Source organism: Pantherophis guttatus, chromosome 8 (genome assembly GCF_059756535.1).
Source record: "Pantherophis guttatus breed Tessera chromosome 8, ASM5975653v1, whole genome shotgun sequence".
NCBI classification, from domain to species: Eukaryota; Metazoa; Chordata; class Lepidosauria; order Squamata; family Colubridae; genus Pantherophis; species Pantherophis guttatus.
This window is the reverse complement of record NC_142070.1, coordinates 81,238,934-81,253,691: the sequence shown is the minus strand read 5'-3', so window position 1 is coordinate 81,253,691 and position 14,758 is coordinate 81,238,934. Positions and strand designations below refer to the sequence as shown.

The following is a 14,758-nucleotide window of genomic DNA, read 5'->3' as shown; positions in this document are numbered from 1 at the left end:
TTAAAAATGGCTGCATTAAGGACTGTGAGCATAGATGGTTTCTCCCTTGATCGCCACTATTTAAGGGGCTGCCACAAAGAAGGGGGGGGGGTCAACCTATTCCCCAAAGCCCCTGAAGGCAGGACAAGAAGAAACGGGTGGAAACTCATCAAGCAGAGAAGCAACCTAGAACTAAGGAAAAACTTCCTGACAGTTAGAACTGGAAATTGGCAAACGGGCTGTTTTTGGCCTCCAGAAGTCCTCCGGGGGGCCTCCAGGAGGGTGGGGAAGGCTGTTTTCACCCTCCCCAGACTCCTAGAAAGGCTCTGGAGCCTGGGGAGAGCAAAAAAAGGGCCTTCCAGGCCCATCAGAAGTTGGCAAATGGGCCGTTTCCAGCCTCCGGGGGGCCTCCGGGGGAAAGGCCATTTTCGCCCTCCCTAGACTCCTAGAAAGGCTCTGGAGCCTGGGGAGAGACAAAATTTGATAATAAATAAATAAATAAATAAATAAATAAATAAATAAATAAATAAATAAATAAATAAATAATGAATGAATGAATGAATGAATGAATGAATGAATGAATGGGCCTTCCCCACCACCACCCCCAAGGCCCTCTGGAGGCAGGAAACAGCCTGTTTCCCTACTTCTGGTGGGCTCAAAAGGCCCGAAAATTAGCTGGCCAACATGCACATGCACACCGGAGCTGAGCTCCAGAGCTGAGCTCAGGTGCCCACCGATATGGCTATGCGTGCCACCTCTGGCCACCTGTGGCACGCATGCCATAGGCTCGCCCTCACAGATCTAGTCCAACCCCCTGCTCATGAAGGAGATCTATACTAGGGATTCGAACCGCCGAACTGCCGACCTTTCAGATCGACAAGCTCAGTGTCTTAGCCACTGAGCCACCTAGTCAGGCACTAGGTTGAAGGCTTCATTCCCACAACTCATTTGTGCTAATTTTCTACGGACACCACTCTCAACTCTGACTTCAGTATCTGTCAAAAAAAAAAAAAGAAAGAAAGAAAGAAAAAGAAGAACGGGCCTACCTTTCATAAAGCTCTTGACGAAGGGACATATTTCTGGAGTGGACACTGCTGTCAATTTCTAAACGATCTAAAATGTAGCTTGGGATAGAATAACCTTCTTCCAGCAGAAGAGCCAAATTAAAGAATCCCTGGAAGAGATAAAATGATGGTTGATTGGACAATCTTGCTGGGAAGATTCCTGCAGAGAATAGAATAGAATAGAATAGAATAGAATAGAATAGAATAGAATAGAGTAGAGTAGAGTAGAGTAGAGTAGAGTAGAGTAGAGTAGAGTAGAGTAGAGTAGAGTAGAGTAGAGTAGAATAGAATAGAATAGAATAGAATAGAATAGAATAGAATAGAATAGAATAGAATAGAATAGAACAGAACAGAACAGAACAGAACAGAACAGAATAGAATAGAATAGAATGGAATACTGGACTAAAGAGTAGAGTAGAGTAGAGTAGAGTAGAGTAGAGTAGAGTAGAGTAGAGTAGAGTAGAGTAGAACAGAACAGAACAGAACAGAATAGAATATTGGAATAAAGAGTAGAATAGAGTAGAGTAGAGTAGAGTAGGGTAGAGTAGAGTAGAGTAGAGTAGAATAGAATAGAATAGAATAGAATAGAATAGAATAGAATAGAATAGAATAGAATAGAATAGAATAGAATAGAATAGAATAGAATTCTTTATTGGCCAAGTGTGATTGGACACACAAGGAATGTGTCTTTGGTGCAAAAGCTCTCAGGGTACATACAAGCACCAAGTGATAAATCACGATCCTAATCATAAAATACAATCATCATCGTCTCTTTAATGATCCCATAATTCCTTACGGGATGGAGTCTGGGCAACTGAATGTTTACTGAGTGTTTACTGGCCGGCTGCCCTTCCTGTCGCCAATGCGGAGTTATATTCAGCCGATATAATTTCAACGTGCCCAGAGAGCAAAATATCGGCCTCTACCTAGGATCGAACTCCCAGCCTCCTGATTGTGAGGAGAGAGCTCCACCTCTCTAGGCCACCGCACCACTCAATCATAAAACACAGTCATCATGAATTATAAGATAAAACAGGAGGAAAACTCATGTTAGTTTTCCGCGATAGATAAGAAAAGAAATTGGTATTGATGTAACTTTTATAGATGAAAGAATTTACGCGTTTGAATTGTGATAGATGGCATATACTTATATAGCAAAAAGGAACTGTATTCGTTGCAAGGTCAAAACTTGACGGAAATGTCTAAACTGGAAAAGTCACACCGTGTCCAATGTTTTTAATTGTATTATTAATTAAAAAAAATTTAAAAAAAATCAATGATAAGATAACCCCAGCCCTGTGGAATGAACTGCCCCCGGAAATACGCAAGATCTCCGACCTCCGAGTGTTTCGTTGCGCACTGAAGACCCTGTTGTTCCGCCAGGCAGGGCTATCAACTTAATAATTTTAATTGGGGTATTTTAAATGTTTGGGGTTTTAAATCGGCCAAATCTATGTAATTATTTTAATTTTTAATTATTGTTGTGTGTTGTGTTTTTAAATTGGCTGTACACCGCCCTGAGTCCTTCGGGAGAAGGGCGGTATAGAAATAAAATTATTTATTTATTTATTTATTTATTTATAAAACAATTTGAACTGAGCCAGCTGCTTTGCCGACTCTTTCTCGTGGCGGCTGCTTAGCTCCAACAACGGCTTCCTGTCGGGGCCCTAAGGAGCCCGGGCGGGCAGGCGAGGAGTAGCTGGGAAGGGAGGGGCGAGTAGAGGCCGGCGAGGCGCCCCTCGACGCGAGTGACATCGAGTTGGCCACGCCCACCCAGTCACATGACCACCTAGCCACTCCCACCTAGCCAGTCATTAGGCAGATCATATTCGTGGTCCGCGGGATTTAAAATTATGAATTTAGTGGTCCCTGAGGTCCGAAAGGTTGGGGACCCCTGCCGTAGAGGGCAAGCTTGAACAGAGTCTTATGTCGTTTTGGAAGATTTCATATTTGATATGCTGGCCACCTGCTACTCACCTGTGCATCTTCCCTCAATGCTGCTTGTGCATACATACGGGCTGACATATCCAAGCTCCTGCTCTGGTTCTGATAGCCATAGTAGTAAAAATCTCCTACTTTCAAGTAAGCTGCGGAAAGAAAGACCCGTGTTAAAGCTTGGGAAGTGTGCTTTTGCTTGTTATATTTAATTTAACAGATTAGGATTTAAAAACGGATGCCTGGAACTTCAGCACCAAATGCTTTTAATCGGTTACTGCTTCTTATTCAATGCTGGGTGATGCACAAACTCCACCAACCCCCGGATTATATTCCATGACTCCCCAATACTCACAGGGCATCATTTTGTAATCTGCTGGTATACATACCGAATGAGGGAGCGTTGCTTTGAGAAACGGACAAATTATAGTACTTCCAAACGCAGTCAGCGGCGAAGTATCTTTTTGTCAAGTTCTGGGAAGTATAATGGGAAAAAATGATTTAGGAGAAAGGAGGAGGAGAAAGAAAAAGGTGAAAGAGAAGGAGGAAGAGGAGGAGGAGTAAGAAGAAAGAGGAGGAGGAGGAGGAGGAGGAGAAAGAGAAGAAGGAGGAGAAAGAAGATAAAGGTGAAAGAGAAGGAGGAAGAGGAGAAGGAAGAGGAAGAGGAGGAGGAGGAGGAGAAAGAAAAGAGAAGGAGGAGAAAGGAGGAGGAGGAGGAAGAGAAAGGAGGAGAAGAAAGGAGGAAGAAGGAGAAAGAGGGAGGAGGAAGGAGGAGGAAGAGAAAGGAAAAAAGGAGAAAGAGGAGGAGGAGAGGAAGAAGGAGGAGGAGGAAGAGAAGGAGGAGAAAGGAGGAGGAGGAGAAAGGAGGAGAAAAAAGGAGGAAGAAGGAGAAAGAGGAGGAAGGAGGAAGGAGAAAAGGAGAAAGAGGAGGAGGAGAAAGGAGAAGAAAGGAGGAAGAAGGAGAAAGAGGAGGAAGGAGGAAGAAGAAAAGGAGAAAGAGGAGGAGGAGAAAGGAGGAGAAGAAAGGAGGAAGAAGGAGAAAGAGGGAGGAGGAAGGAGGAAGAAGAGAAAGGAGAAGAAAGGAGGAAGAAGAGGAGGAGGAGGAAGAGGGAGGAGGAAGGAGAAAGAGGGAGGAGGAAGGGGAAAGAGGAGGAGGAGGAGGAGGAGGAGGAGTAAGGAGGAAGAAGGAGAAAATGGGAAAAATTACTCACCGGCTTCTCTTCACAGAGATGTGCTAAATTTGTCTGTGATACCTCAATTCCTGTCTCTGCAGAAAGGACATAATACAGTAGAGCTTCATTCCTAAAATGAAAGAGAAGAGCAAAAACAAACAAACAAACAAAAGCCCAATTAAACTAAAATAAAGAAACTTCAGAAAATGTTGGAAATATTGCCTTTCCATCAAAACAGCCCAGAGAATCAGAAAATCTTCACAGGGTTGAAATGAGTGAGCTTTAAAAGCATTTCCAGAGGTACCGAGGAAGTCACTTGGCTACGGCAAAGCCCAGAAATTATTATTTTTTTTAAAAAAAGATGAAAATTGCAGCTTTAAATTAATACATACTACAGGACTACTGTAGTCCTGGACTTAGGACCACAATTGAACCCAAAATTTATGTTACTGAGACATTTGTTAAGTGAATGTTGCCTCATTTTACGGCCTTTCTTGCCACCGTTGTTAAGCGAATCGATGCAGTTGTTCAGTTAGCGACATGGCCGTTCGGTGAATCTGGCTTCCCCGGTGATTTTGCTTGTCGGAAGGTTGCCAAAAAAGGATCACATGACCCCGGGACCAGGGGTTCTCTGCCTGGGTGCTGGGTGGGTTTGGCCATGGTGGGCGTGGCCTAGTCAGCCTCCTGCACCACGGGGGTGGGGGGCTTTTTGCCCTCCCCGGGCTCCAGAGGCTTTCCTCGAGCCTCCGGAGGGGGGGGGGGCAAAAACAGCCTCCCCAGACTCCAGAGGCTCTCTGGAGGCTGCCCATTTCCAGCCTTCCCGAACTTACGGTAGGCCCATTTTTCACCCTCCCAGAGCCTCCGCGTGCGCCCTGCATTTACCTGCATCCAAAACGGGCCGCGTGGGGACTCCTGGGAGGGGAAGAGTGGGCAGGGCGGGGCCATCCAGGAGTGGGATTTGGGGGTTCTCCGAACTGCACAGAATCTTAGCTAGAGGTTCTCCCAAACCTCTGTGAACCCCCAGCAGCCCCACCCCTGCCCGGGACACTGCAACCGTCATAAATATGAATCAGTTGTCGAGCATCTGGATTTTTGATCATGTGATCCTGGGGATGCCGCAACAGTCGTTAAGTGTGAAAAATGGCCATAAGTCACTTTTGTTCAGTGCCGTTGTGACCCCGAATGGTTACTAAACGAACTGTTGTAAGTTGAAAACTACCTGTAAGATGAGGACCTGAGGACATCACTCGCAATATTAATTACCGTAAAAAAACAACAACATATTTTTACAGGTGTAAAAATCCACAACAAACTTACCAAGACAACTCCAGATATGCTTTGAGTGCTTTTTGGATGACGTGGCCTAAATGGCCATTCTTTTCTGCCACGTATTTTGCCCAGCTGCAAATGAAAGGAGTAACATTAAAAAAAAGAGAGAGAAGCACCGTTATGGCTGAATCGTTTCTCCTTTCTCTTTACTTACAGCACTGCCTTTTCCGGATCCCTGGGAAAACTTGGTAGATTTCCTGTAATGTAAAACTGGGAGCAGTGTAAAGTCCCTTCCATATGACCTTTTTCTGCAGCTTTATAGAAATAGCCAGCAGCCATCGTCTGCCAAAGAAGGGGAAAAAAATAAACGATGTTGCACAGGTATGCATAACTTCCATCTACATTGTTTAAGAAAAAAAAACAAAATAGTTTAACGCAGGTTACTAGCTGCCATGAAACACATTTAAGTGCAGGTAAATCCTCGAATCGCGACCATAATTGAACCCAAAATTTCCGTTGTTAAGTGAGGCATTTGTTAAGTCAATTTTGTCCCGTTTTATAACTGCAATAGTTAGTCACACGGTTGTTAAGTGTGTCTGGCTTCCTGTTGTGGCCCGCCAGCGGCCTGTGCAGCTAGTAGCTGATTCCGACAGCGAGGAGGCTGGTGTGGTGCTGCGCCAGCAGCCTGTGCAGCTGGCACTCGAGTCGGACAATGAGGAGGCTGGAGAAGATGTGGTGCCAGAGGCCGGGATTCATCCAGGGCCTTCAGAACCTCCAGAAGCTCCCTTAAGTGAAGAGGACGAAGAGGAGGAGCCTCTTCTCAATGGACGGGCGCGCAGAGCTGCCAAAAAGCAGGAGTGGCTCCTCAGGAGGAGGTCTCCTCGAGAGTAAGGCTTGGGGCTAATTGGCCACTCCCTTAGCCTATTTAAGGAAGAACGCCGATTGCAGCAAGTTGTAGGGAACAACTTTAGTTCACTCTCCTTCGCGTCTGGATTCCCTGCAAAATTGCCTCTGGGTTTTCTGCCAACCCTAGTAAGACTGTGATTACCTTATCTTAGGATTCTTGTAGGCTGTTAAGAAAGTTTATTAACAGCCTTTGTTTTGAAAAAGACTGAGTTATTTTAGTAAATTAAGTTTTGTACAAACTTTGCGTGTGCTGCGTTCTTTGGGGTCTGTAGCTGGGGCAGAACACTTCCCCGTTGACTTTGCTTGTCAGAAGGTGAAGGTCTCGGAGGCCCAAAGGTTTAGGGGACCGTTGTTTTACGGGACAACGAAAAGTTCACACTTACCCGATTTCTACCCGTGACTCCTGGATATAGTCCATCTAAATGCAAAACCCCAAGGTTGAAGGTGGCCTCTGGGCTACCCATAGCTTCGGCTTTTAGCCAGTATTTGGCTGCTTTGACATAATCTCTTTTAAAGTTGTGATAATACCAGCCAAGGCCGTTGACTGCCTGGGGGAATCCCTGTTAGGAGAGGGGGGAAAAAAATCAAGAAAAGATGTAATGGACAAAGTGCCACGCAGGTTAGGTCAGGGGTCAGCAACCTGTGGCTCTGGAGTCGCATGTGGCTCTTTCACCCCACTGCTGCGGCTCCCTGTCGCTCAAAATATGCGTCACAGCCGCCAATGTGTGACACCCACCGGCACGTGATTTATTGAGCTTTTCAACCCCCGGTAGGCCAACCATGGATAAATCCAAGAAAAGAAAAGTTTCAGAAGAAAACAGAACATTTAATTCAACTACATATGCTAGTTTTGTGGCCGCTCAAGGAATAGTCAGGCACGGGAAGGTTTTGTGGCTCCCGGTGTTTTCTTTTCTGTGGGAAATGAGTCCAAATGGCTCTTTGAGTGTTTAAGGTTGCAGACCCCTGGGTTAGGTAAAGATAAAGGTTCCCCTCGCACATATGTGCTAGTCGTTCCTGACTCTAGGGGGCGGTGCTCATCTCTGTTTCAAAGCCAAAGAGCCAGCGCTATCCGAAGACATCTCCGTGGTCATGTGGCCGGCATGACTCAATGCCAAAAGCGCACAGAACGCTGTTCCCTTCCCACCAAAGGTGGTCCCTATTTTTCTACTTGCGGTTTTTTTTTTTATGTGCTTTCGAACTGCTAGGTTGGCAGAAGCTGGGACAAGTCATGGGAGCTCACTCAGTTATGCGGCGCTAGGGATTCGAACCGCTGAACTGCCGACCTTCTAATCGACAAGTTCAGCATCTTAGCCACTGAGCCACCGCATCCCCAGGAGGGGTAGGCTGTTCTGGGTTCGCAGGGGTTCGGGAGAACCTCTAGCTAAGATTCTGTGCAGTTGGGAGAACCCCCAAATCCCACTCCTGGCTGCCCCGTCTCAGGAGTCCCCACACGGCCCATTTTGGATGCAGGTAAGTGCAGGGCCCATGTGGAGGCTTGGGGAGGGTGAAAAACAGACCTACCAGAAGTTCGGGAAGGGCAGAAACGTCCGGCCTCCGTTTCCAGCCTCCAGAGGGCCTCCGGAGCCTTGAGAGGCTGTTTTCGCCCTCTCGGAGGCTCAAGGAAAGCCCCCGGAGCCTGGGGAGGGCAAAAACGCCGTGGTGCAGGAGGCCAACTAGGCCACGCCCACCATAGCCATGCCCACCCAGCAACCAGGCAGAGAACCCCTTGCTAAAATTTTGGAAGCCCACCCCTGGTCCCCACGCAGGTTAGTGTGCAAAAAACGAAATTTAATGGGGAGAAAAGCAAGGTGTTACACATAGGCCGGAAAAACTGATCTTGTGTCTAGAAGATTCTACCTTTGAAGAGGCTTTTTTCATCAGCTGGAAAGCAAGGCGCCTGTTCCTTTTCACTCCTTGGCCCTAAACGACGAGAGAGAAAAAAAAAAACAATAATTTCCAAATGTCTTAAGCCTCTTTTGTTTTTTTTTCATATAGAACCCTCTTTTGCGACCTTCTGATAGGCAAAGTCAAGGAGGAAGCCAGATTCAATTGTGTTACTAACTTGAGCAATTCCCTTAACATCTGCAGCGAGAAAGTTCGTAAAAGGGTGAGGGGCAAAACTCGCTTAACGAGTGTCTCGCTTAACAACAGAAATTTTGGGCTCAGTTGTAGTTGTAAGGCGAGGACTACTGTTGTGGCTCCGTTACCTGAGCCTGTGTCATCGGCAGGAGAGGACTCCGAGAGTGAAGGAGAGGAGTTGGCAAGGCCTCCCTCTCCAGGACCCTCCTCTCTGGCAATGCCTTCGGGGTCCGCCGAAGGGCAAGAGATAGGGCCGGGGCCAAGCACGTCCACGCAGCCACAGATGGACAGTGATGAGGGAGATGAGTCTTGGCTGGATCCACGCCAGCGTCGCAGAGATAAGCATGCACAACAGAAGAAAAGGCGTGCCCAAGATTAGGCTGAGTCACTGGACCACACCCCACAGGATATAAAAGGGAGCGTGGTGGTCAGTCAAACCTTGTGACAAACAAAGCTGAAAGCTTCCACGCCATTCTGCATTGCCGGACTTTTGCTATAGACTTTGCTGGATTATCTCTGGACTTGATTGACTCTGTAATTATTGAGCTGTTTCCTTTGATGTACCAGAAGTGGGGAGAAGTTATCTCTCCTCTTCGTAAGTAATAAACTCTTGGCAGGCAGCCACTAGGTTGTTGCCAAGTTCCGTTAACATAAGGAAAAGGATTTTGCTGGCTGGTTTGGTCTTTAACTCTTGAATGTCTGTTGGTGTGTGTGCGTGTGGGACGGGGACAGAACAACTACCTGGAAGAGAAATGCAGTAGGACCGACTTTGAAGGGAAAGGGACATCTCTTCCCATTTAACCGCAGTTCATCCTGCAGGAGAATGTTAAGTTTTGCACTGGTTTTGCTGAATAGCTAATACAGCTTACTTCAATTCTTTGGATAACTAAGTCATTTTTGAGTGATGGAGCACAGAACCTCAAAATACAGTAGTGGCCAAAATTGTGGAAACCTTTTGGGGAAAAGTGTATTTTTCTAAAACGAGCTAATAACACCACTTTTTTTTTTTTTTTTGGAGTAGTGCCATAAAATTATATCTCAATGGAAAGATCATTGAATCAAGAATGTCATGCAATAACTTTTATGAAGGATTTGCTATTAGAATAGCAGTTATAGGATAAAGAAGAAAAGGGAAACACGTAGAGATATACAAAAATGATCCCCATGTCAGTGAATACTTGCCTTCCATCCTTCCTCCCTCCCTCCCCTCTTTTACTTCCTTCCTCCCTCCCTCCGTCTTTTTCCCTCCTTCTTTCCTTCCTCCCTATTTTCCTTCCTTCTTTCCTTACTTCCTTCAATCTTATCTTCCTTTCTCCTTCCCTCTATTCCTTTCTTCCCTCTTTTCCTTCCTTCTTTCCTTCCTTTCCTTCCCTCTCTCCTTCCTTCCTTCCTTCTTATTTACCCTTCCTTCCTTCCTTCCTTCCTTCCTCTTGTTTATCCTTCCTTCTTTCCTTCCTCTTATTTACCCTTCCTTCTTTCCTCTTGTTTACCCTTCTTTCCTTCTTGTTTACCCTTTCTTCCTCTTGTTTAACCTTCCTTCCTTCCTCTTGTTTACCCTTCCTTCCTTTCTCTTGTTTATCCTTCCTTCTTTCCTTCCTCTTGTTTACCCTTCCTTCCTTCCTCTTGTTTACCCTTCTTTCCTTCTTGTTTACCCTTTCTTCCTCTTGTTTACCCTTTCTTCTTCTTGTTTACCCTTCTTTCTTTCCTTCCTCTTGTTTACCCTTCCTTCCTCGTTTACCCTTCTTTCCTTCTTGTTTACCCTTCTTTCCTTCTTGTTTACCCTTTCTTCCTCGTTTACCCTTTCTTCTTCTTGTTTACCCTTCCTTCTTTCCTTCCTCTTGTTTACCCTTCCTTCTTCTTGTTTACCCTTCTTTCCTTCTTGTTTACCCTTCCTTCCTCTTGTTTACCCTTCTTTCCTTCTTGTTTACCCTTTCTTCTTGTTGTTTACCCTTCCTTCCTTCCTTCCTTCCTTCCTGTTTACCCTTACTTCCTTTTTGTTTCCTTCCTTCCCCTCATTCCCACCTTCCTCGTAATAACATTACACAATTTAAAAAGAATAGGAAAATATTAATTTTTTTTTAAAAAATTAACACTTACCTTGAATAACACAATGGAATAGTCGAATAAAGAAACGGGGTCTTTGTTTTCTAAAGCGCCCTTTGCATACCATTCTACAGCTTTCTTTAGATTTTTTTCTACTCCTTGCTGGCCCCAGAAAAGCATTTGTCCCAGGCGTTGCTAAAGCAAGACAAAATGTTCCAATATTAGCCCTGCAAAGGTAGACCGGAAAAAAACCCAGTACCAGCAGCAACTTAGTTCTATCTTTATTACAAGGTTATATTCACAGAAGTTCAAAAGCCAAAATATTTTTCCCCTCCTTTTTCTTTTAATCTCTGGAAAACTAGGGAGAGTCTTCTCCCCTCATTCTTTGGCTGAGACATCTTTCACACAGCCGGTTGTCCACTTCACAGTCCTCCCTTCAGTCTTCCAAGTTCATTTCCACCTACCATTACAGAAATGTATAAATCGGTTATGGATTCTACCAATGTACAGGTAATCCTTCTACTTACGACCACACTGGAGCCCAAATAACAGAAGAACAGAGTTGGAAGGGACTTTGGAGGTCTTCTAGTCCAATCCTTTGCTCAGGCAGGAAACCTTACACCATTTCAGACAAATGGTTGTCCAACCTCTTCTTGAAAATCTCCAGTGTTGGAGCATTTACAACTTCTGGAGGCAAGTTGTTCCACTGGTTAATTGTTCTAACTGTCTGGAAATTTCTTTTTAGTTCTAGGTTGCTTCTCTCCTTTAATTTAATTTAATTTAATTTAATTTCCAATTTATATACCGCCCTTCTCCCTGAGGACTCAGGGCGGTGTACAGCCAAGATAAAAAACATAAAATACAAATATTAAAACATTTAAAAATATATATAAATTTTGGCCCGAAAGTTAAGAGTCCTTGATTAGTTTCCATCCGTTGCTTCTTGTCCTGCCTTCAGGGGCTTTGAAGAATAGGTTGACTCCCTCTTGTCCAGTCCCCTAATCATCTTTGTTGCTCTTCTCTGCACTCTTTCCAGAGTCTCCACATCTTTTTTTTTATATCATGGTGACCAAAACTGGATGATGTATTCCAAGTGAGGCCTTACCAAGGCATTATAAAGTGGTATTAACACTTTATGTGATCTTGATTCTATCCCTCTGTTTTAGCCAGTCTATAACTGTGTTGGCTTTTTTGGCAGCTGCTGTACCCCGGGAAGCATCTTCTTGTTTCAGTCCTACGTTCACTCAATTTCGGCGAGTGAAAGTAAGTACCGTTTAATTCAGCTCAATACAGAAAAATATATATATCTTTTTTTGTTTTGTTTTAAGGTACAGACTTCGTTTTACCTGTGCGGCCGAATCTCCTCTGACTGCTTCATGTTTCAACCACATAAAAATATCCCCATTTTCTTTGGTCAAGGCTTTTAATAAGTCGCCGTCCTGAAGCCTGATTGCTTCAACCAAGGCCTGAAAAACAAAGGAGGAAGAGAGAGAGAAAACACCGTAAACCCGTCGCGGCAAAATATCCTTCTTTCTACGGAAGTTGAAGCTACTCGTTCTGCAAACTCCGGAGGAAATGAGACAGGTCCCAACCCAGAAGAAGTGCTGCCATGAGACTTCCAATGTCCTCCCTTTTGAGCTTCAGCATGTGGCTTCCCATATGAATACTCGGTTAGTGTTTGGATGGGAGGCTGTTTAGCAATTCCAGGGGTTTAGGGAAGAGAGAGACAGAGAGGGACAGAGAGAGACAGAGAGACAGGGGGAGAAAAGGGGGAGAGGGAGAGAGAGGGAGAGAGAGATAAGTGATAGAGATGATACAGAGATAGATAGATAGATAGATAGATAGATAGATAGATAGATAGGAGAGAGAAAGAGAGAGAGATGAGAGAATGATACAAAGATAGAGATAATGAGAGAGAGAGAGAGAATGAGAGATGAGAGAGGATACAGAGAGAGAGATACAGAGAGAGACAGAGAGAGACAGAGAGACAGGGGGAGAGAATGGGGAGAGGGAGAGAGAGATAAGTGATAGAGATGATACAGAGAAAGATAGATAGATAGATAGATAGATAGATAGATAGATAGATAGGAGAGAGAAAGAGAGAGAGATGAGAGAATGATACAAAGATAGAGATAATGAGAGAGAGAGAGAATGAGAGATGAGAGAGGATACAGAGAGAGAGAGAGAGAGAGAGAGAGATACAGAGAGAGAGAGATGAGAGAGAATGATACAGAGATAGAGAGATGAGAGAGAGAGATGAGAGAGAGGATACAGAGAGAGAGAAATAGAAAAATAGAAAGATAAAGAGATAAGAATGATACAGAGATAGATAAATAATAGACAGAGAGAGAGAGAGAGATGAGAGAGAGAGGATACAAAGAGAGAGAGAGAGAGAGAGATAAGAGATACTGAGATATAGAGAGATACAGAGAGAAAGAAAGAGAGAGAGAGTGAGAATGATACAGAGATAGATAGCTGAGAGAGAGAGAGATGAGAGAGAGAGAGGATACCGAGAGAGACAAATAGAAAAATAGAACGATGAGAGATATGAGAGAGAGAGAAAGAGAGATGAGAGATGAGTGGGGGAGAGGGAGAGAGGGGAGGGAGGGATTATTTCCTTGACATTAATAGTGGATTGTTATGGATATGTTTGACTTTTCAGTCTAGCCTAAAGCCCTGGAATTGCCAAACAGCCTTGCATCCAAATATTAACCAAGTTCAAACCTTCTTAGCTTTTCAAAACCAATTGCAGATGTTTTGGTGCTGCCATCTAGCCAGGCAACATAATACAGGTGGTCTCCACTTACAACAGTCTCTTTAGTGACCGTCCAAAGTTACAACGGCACTGAAAAAAGTGATTTACGGCCCTTTTTCACACTTACGACCGTTGTGGCATCCCCCATGTGCACAAAATTCAGATGCTTGGCCACTGATTCATACTTATGACGGTTGCAGTGTGACGGCATCAGGCGATCCCCTTTTGCGATCCTTCTGACAAGGCAAGTTCAACGGGGAAGCCAAATTCGCTTTACCCCCAGATTATTAACTGAAGAACTGCGGTGATTCGCTTAACAACTGGGGCCAGCAAGGTTGTAAAATGGGTCGAAACTCACTGAACGAATTTCTCAGCCACAGAAAGTTCGGGCTGAATTGCGGTCGCAAGTCGAGGATTACTTGATTATATTTTAGCAGTGCGTTGAAAGAATCAGCCAGGAGAATATGTCCGCCAGAGACAATCCCTTTACCTGATCTCCTCCTCCGGATTGTTGATCACGGGGTGTCTTTAGAGCCACGTCACTATAGTAAGCATACGAGACCTCAAGATCCTGGGGATAATTATTAATCCCTCGGTAGTGCTTATAGCCAAGATTCATCAAAGCCAGCCGGTCCCCTTCCTGAGCTGCAACCAAGCTGTAGAGCAATCCCTGCAAAGGATGAGACAGTTGGCAATCGAATCAGCACTGGGGAAGCCTTTGGGTCAACACCAGAAAAGTAGCATTATGTCATATTGCCAATCGCAAATAAACAAGAGCAAATTCAGAAACGTGGAAGGAGGAGCCCAGTCGATCGATCAATCAGCCAGAACGGAGATGGAAGACACCCTGGAGGTCTTCTAGTCCAGTCCCTTGCTCAAGCATTTCTCAACCACTTGACTCAGTTTTCCCATCCTTCCGAGGTCAGTAAAATGAGGATCCAGATTGTTTGGGGTAAGAGGCTGTAAACCGCTTAGAGCAGGCTGTAAAAGCACTGTGAAGCGGGATATAAATCTAAGTGTTATTGCTAGTCCGTCCTTCCTCCCTTCCTTCCTCCCTCCCTCCCTCCCTTCCTCCTTTCCTTCATTTTCATTTTCTTCTTTTTCATTTTTTCTTCCTTCCTTCCTTCCTTCCTTTTCATTTTCATTTCCTTCCTTTTCATTTTTTTCCTCCCTCCCTCCTTCCTTTTCTTCCTTTCCTTCCTTTTCTTTTTTCCTCCTTCCTTCCTTCCTTCCTTTTCCTTTTCATTTCCTTCCTTTTCATTTTTCCTTCCTTCCTGCATCCTTTCCTTCCTTTTCATTTTCTTCCTTTTCATTTTTTTCCTCCTTTCTTCCTTCCTTTTCATTTTCCTTTTCATTTCCTTCCTTTTCATTTTTTCCTCCCTCACTCCCTCCCTCTCTCCCTCCTTCCTTCCTTTTCTTCTTTCCTTCCTTTTCATTTTTTCCTCCTTCCTTCCATTTCCTTTTCATTTCCTTCCTTTTCATTTTTTTCCTCCCTCAGTCCCTCTCTCCCTCCTTCCTTCCTTTTTTTCCTTTCCTTCCTTTTCATTTTTTCCTCC

General features: G+C 44.6%; 1 protein-coding gene across 1 annotated transcript in view; it reads right to left on the bottom strand.

Annotated features, from left to right (window-relative positions):
- The window catches only part of SEL1L3 (SEL1L family member 3), a 36,207-nt gene that overhangs the window by 5,066 nt on the left and 16,383 nt on the right, over nt 1-14,758 (bottom strand). Inside the window, exons 11-21 of the mRNA XM_060688876.2 lie at nt 13,693-13,872; nt 11,794-11,913; nt 10,502-10,642; nt 8,183-8,245; nt 6,709-6,885; nt 5,634-5,761; nt 5,468-5,551; nt 4,190-4,280; nt 3,368-3,452; nt 3,021-3,130; nt 1,026-1,153 (exon numbers count right to left, since the gene is read on the bottom strand). Of these exons, the coding sequence (XP_060544859.2) occupies nt 1,026-1,153; nt 3,021-3,130; nt 3,368-3,452; nt 4,190-4,280; nt 5,468-5,551; nt 5,634-5,761; nt 6,709-6,885; nt 8,183-8,245; nt 10,502-10,642; nt 11,794-11,913; nt 13,693-13,872 (1,307 nt within the window). The remainder of the gene's footprint in view (nt 1-1,025; nt 1,154-3,020; nt 3,131-3,367; nt 3,453-4,189; nt 4,281-5,467; nt 5,552-5,633; nt 5,762-6,708; nt 6,886-8,182; nt 8,246-10,501; nt 10,643-11,793; nt 11,914-13,692; nt 13,873-14,758) is intronic.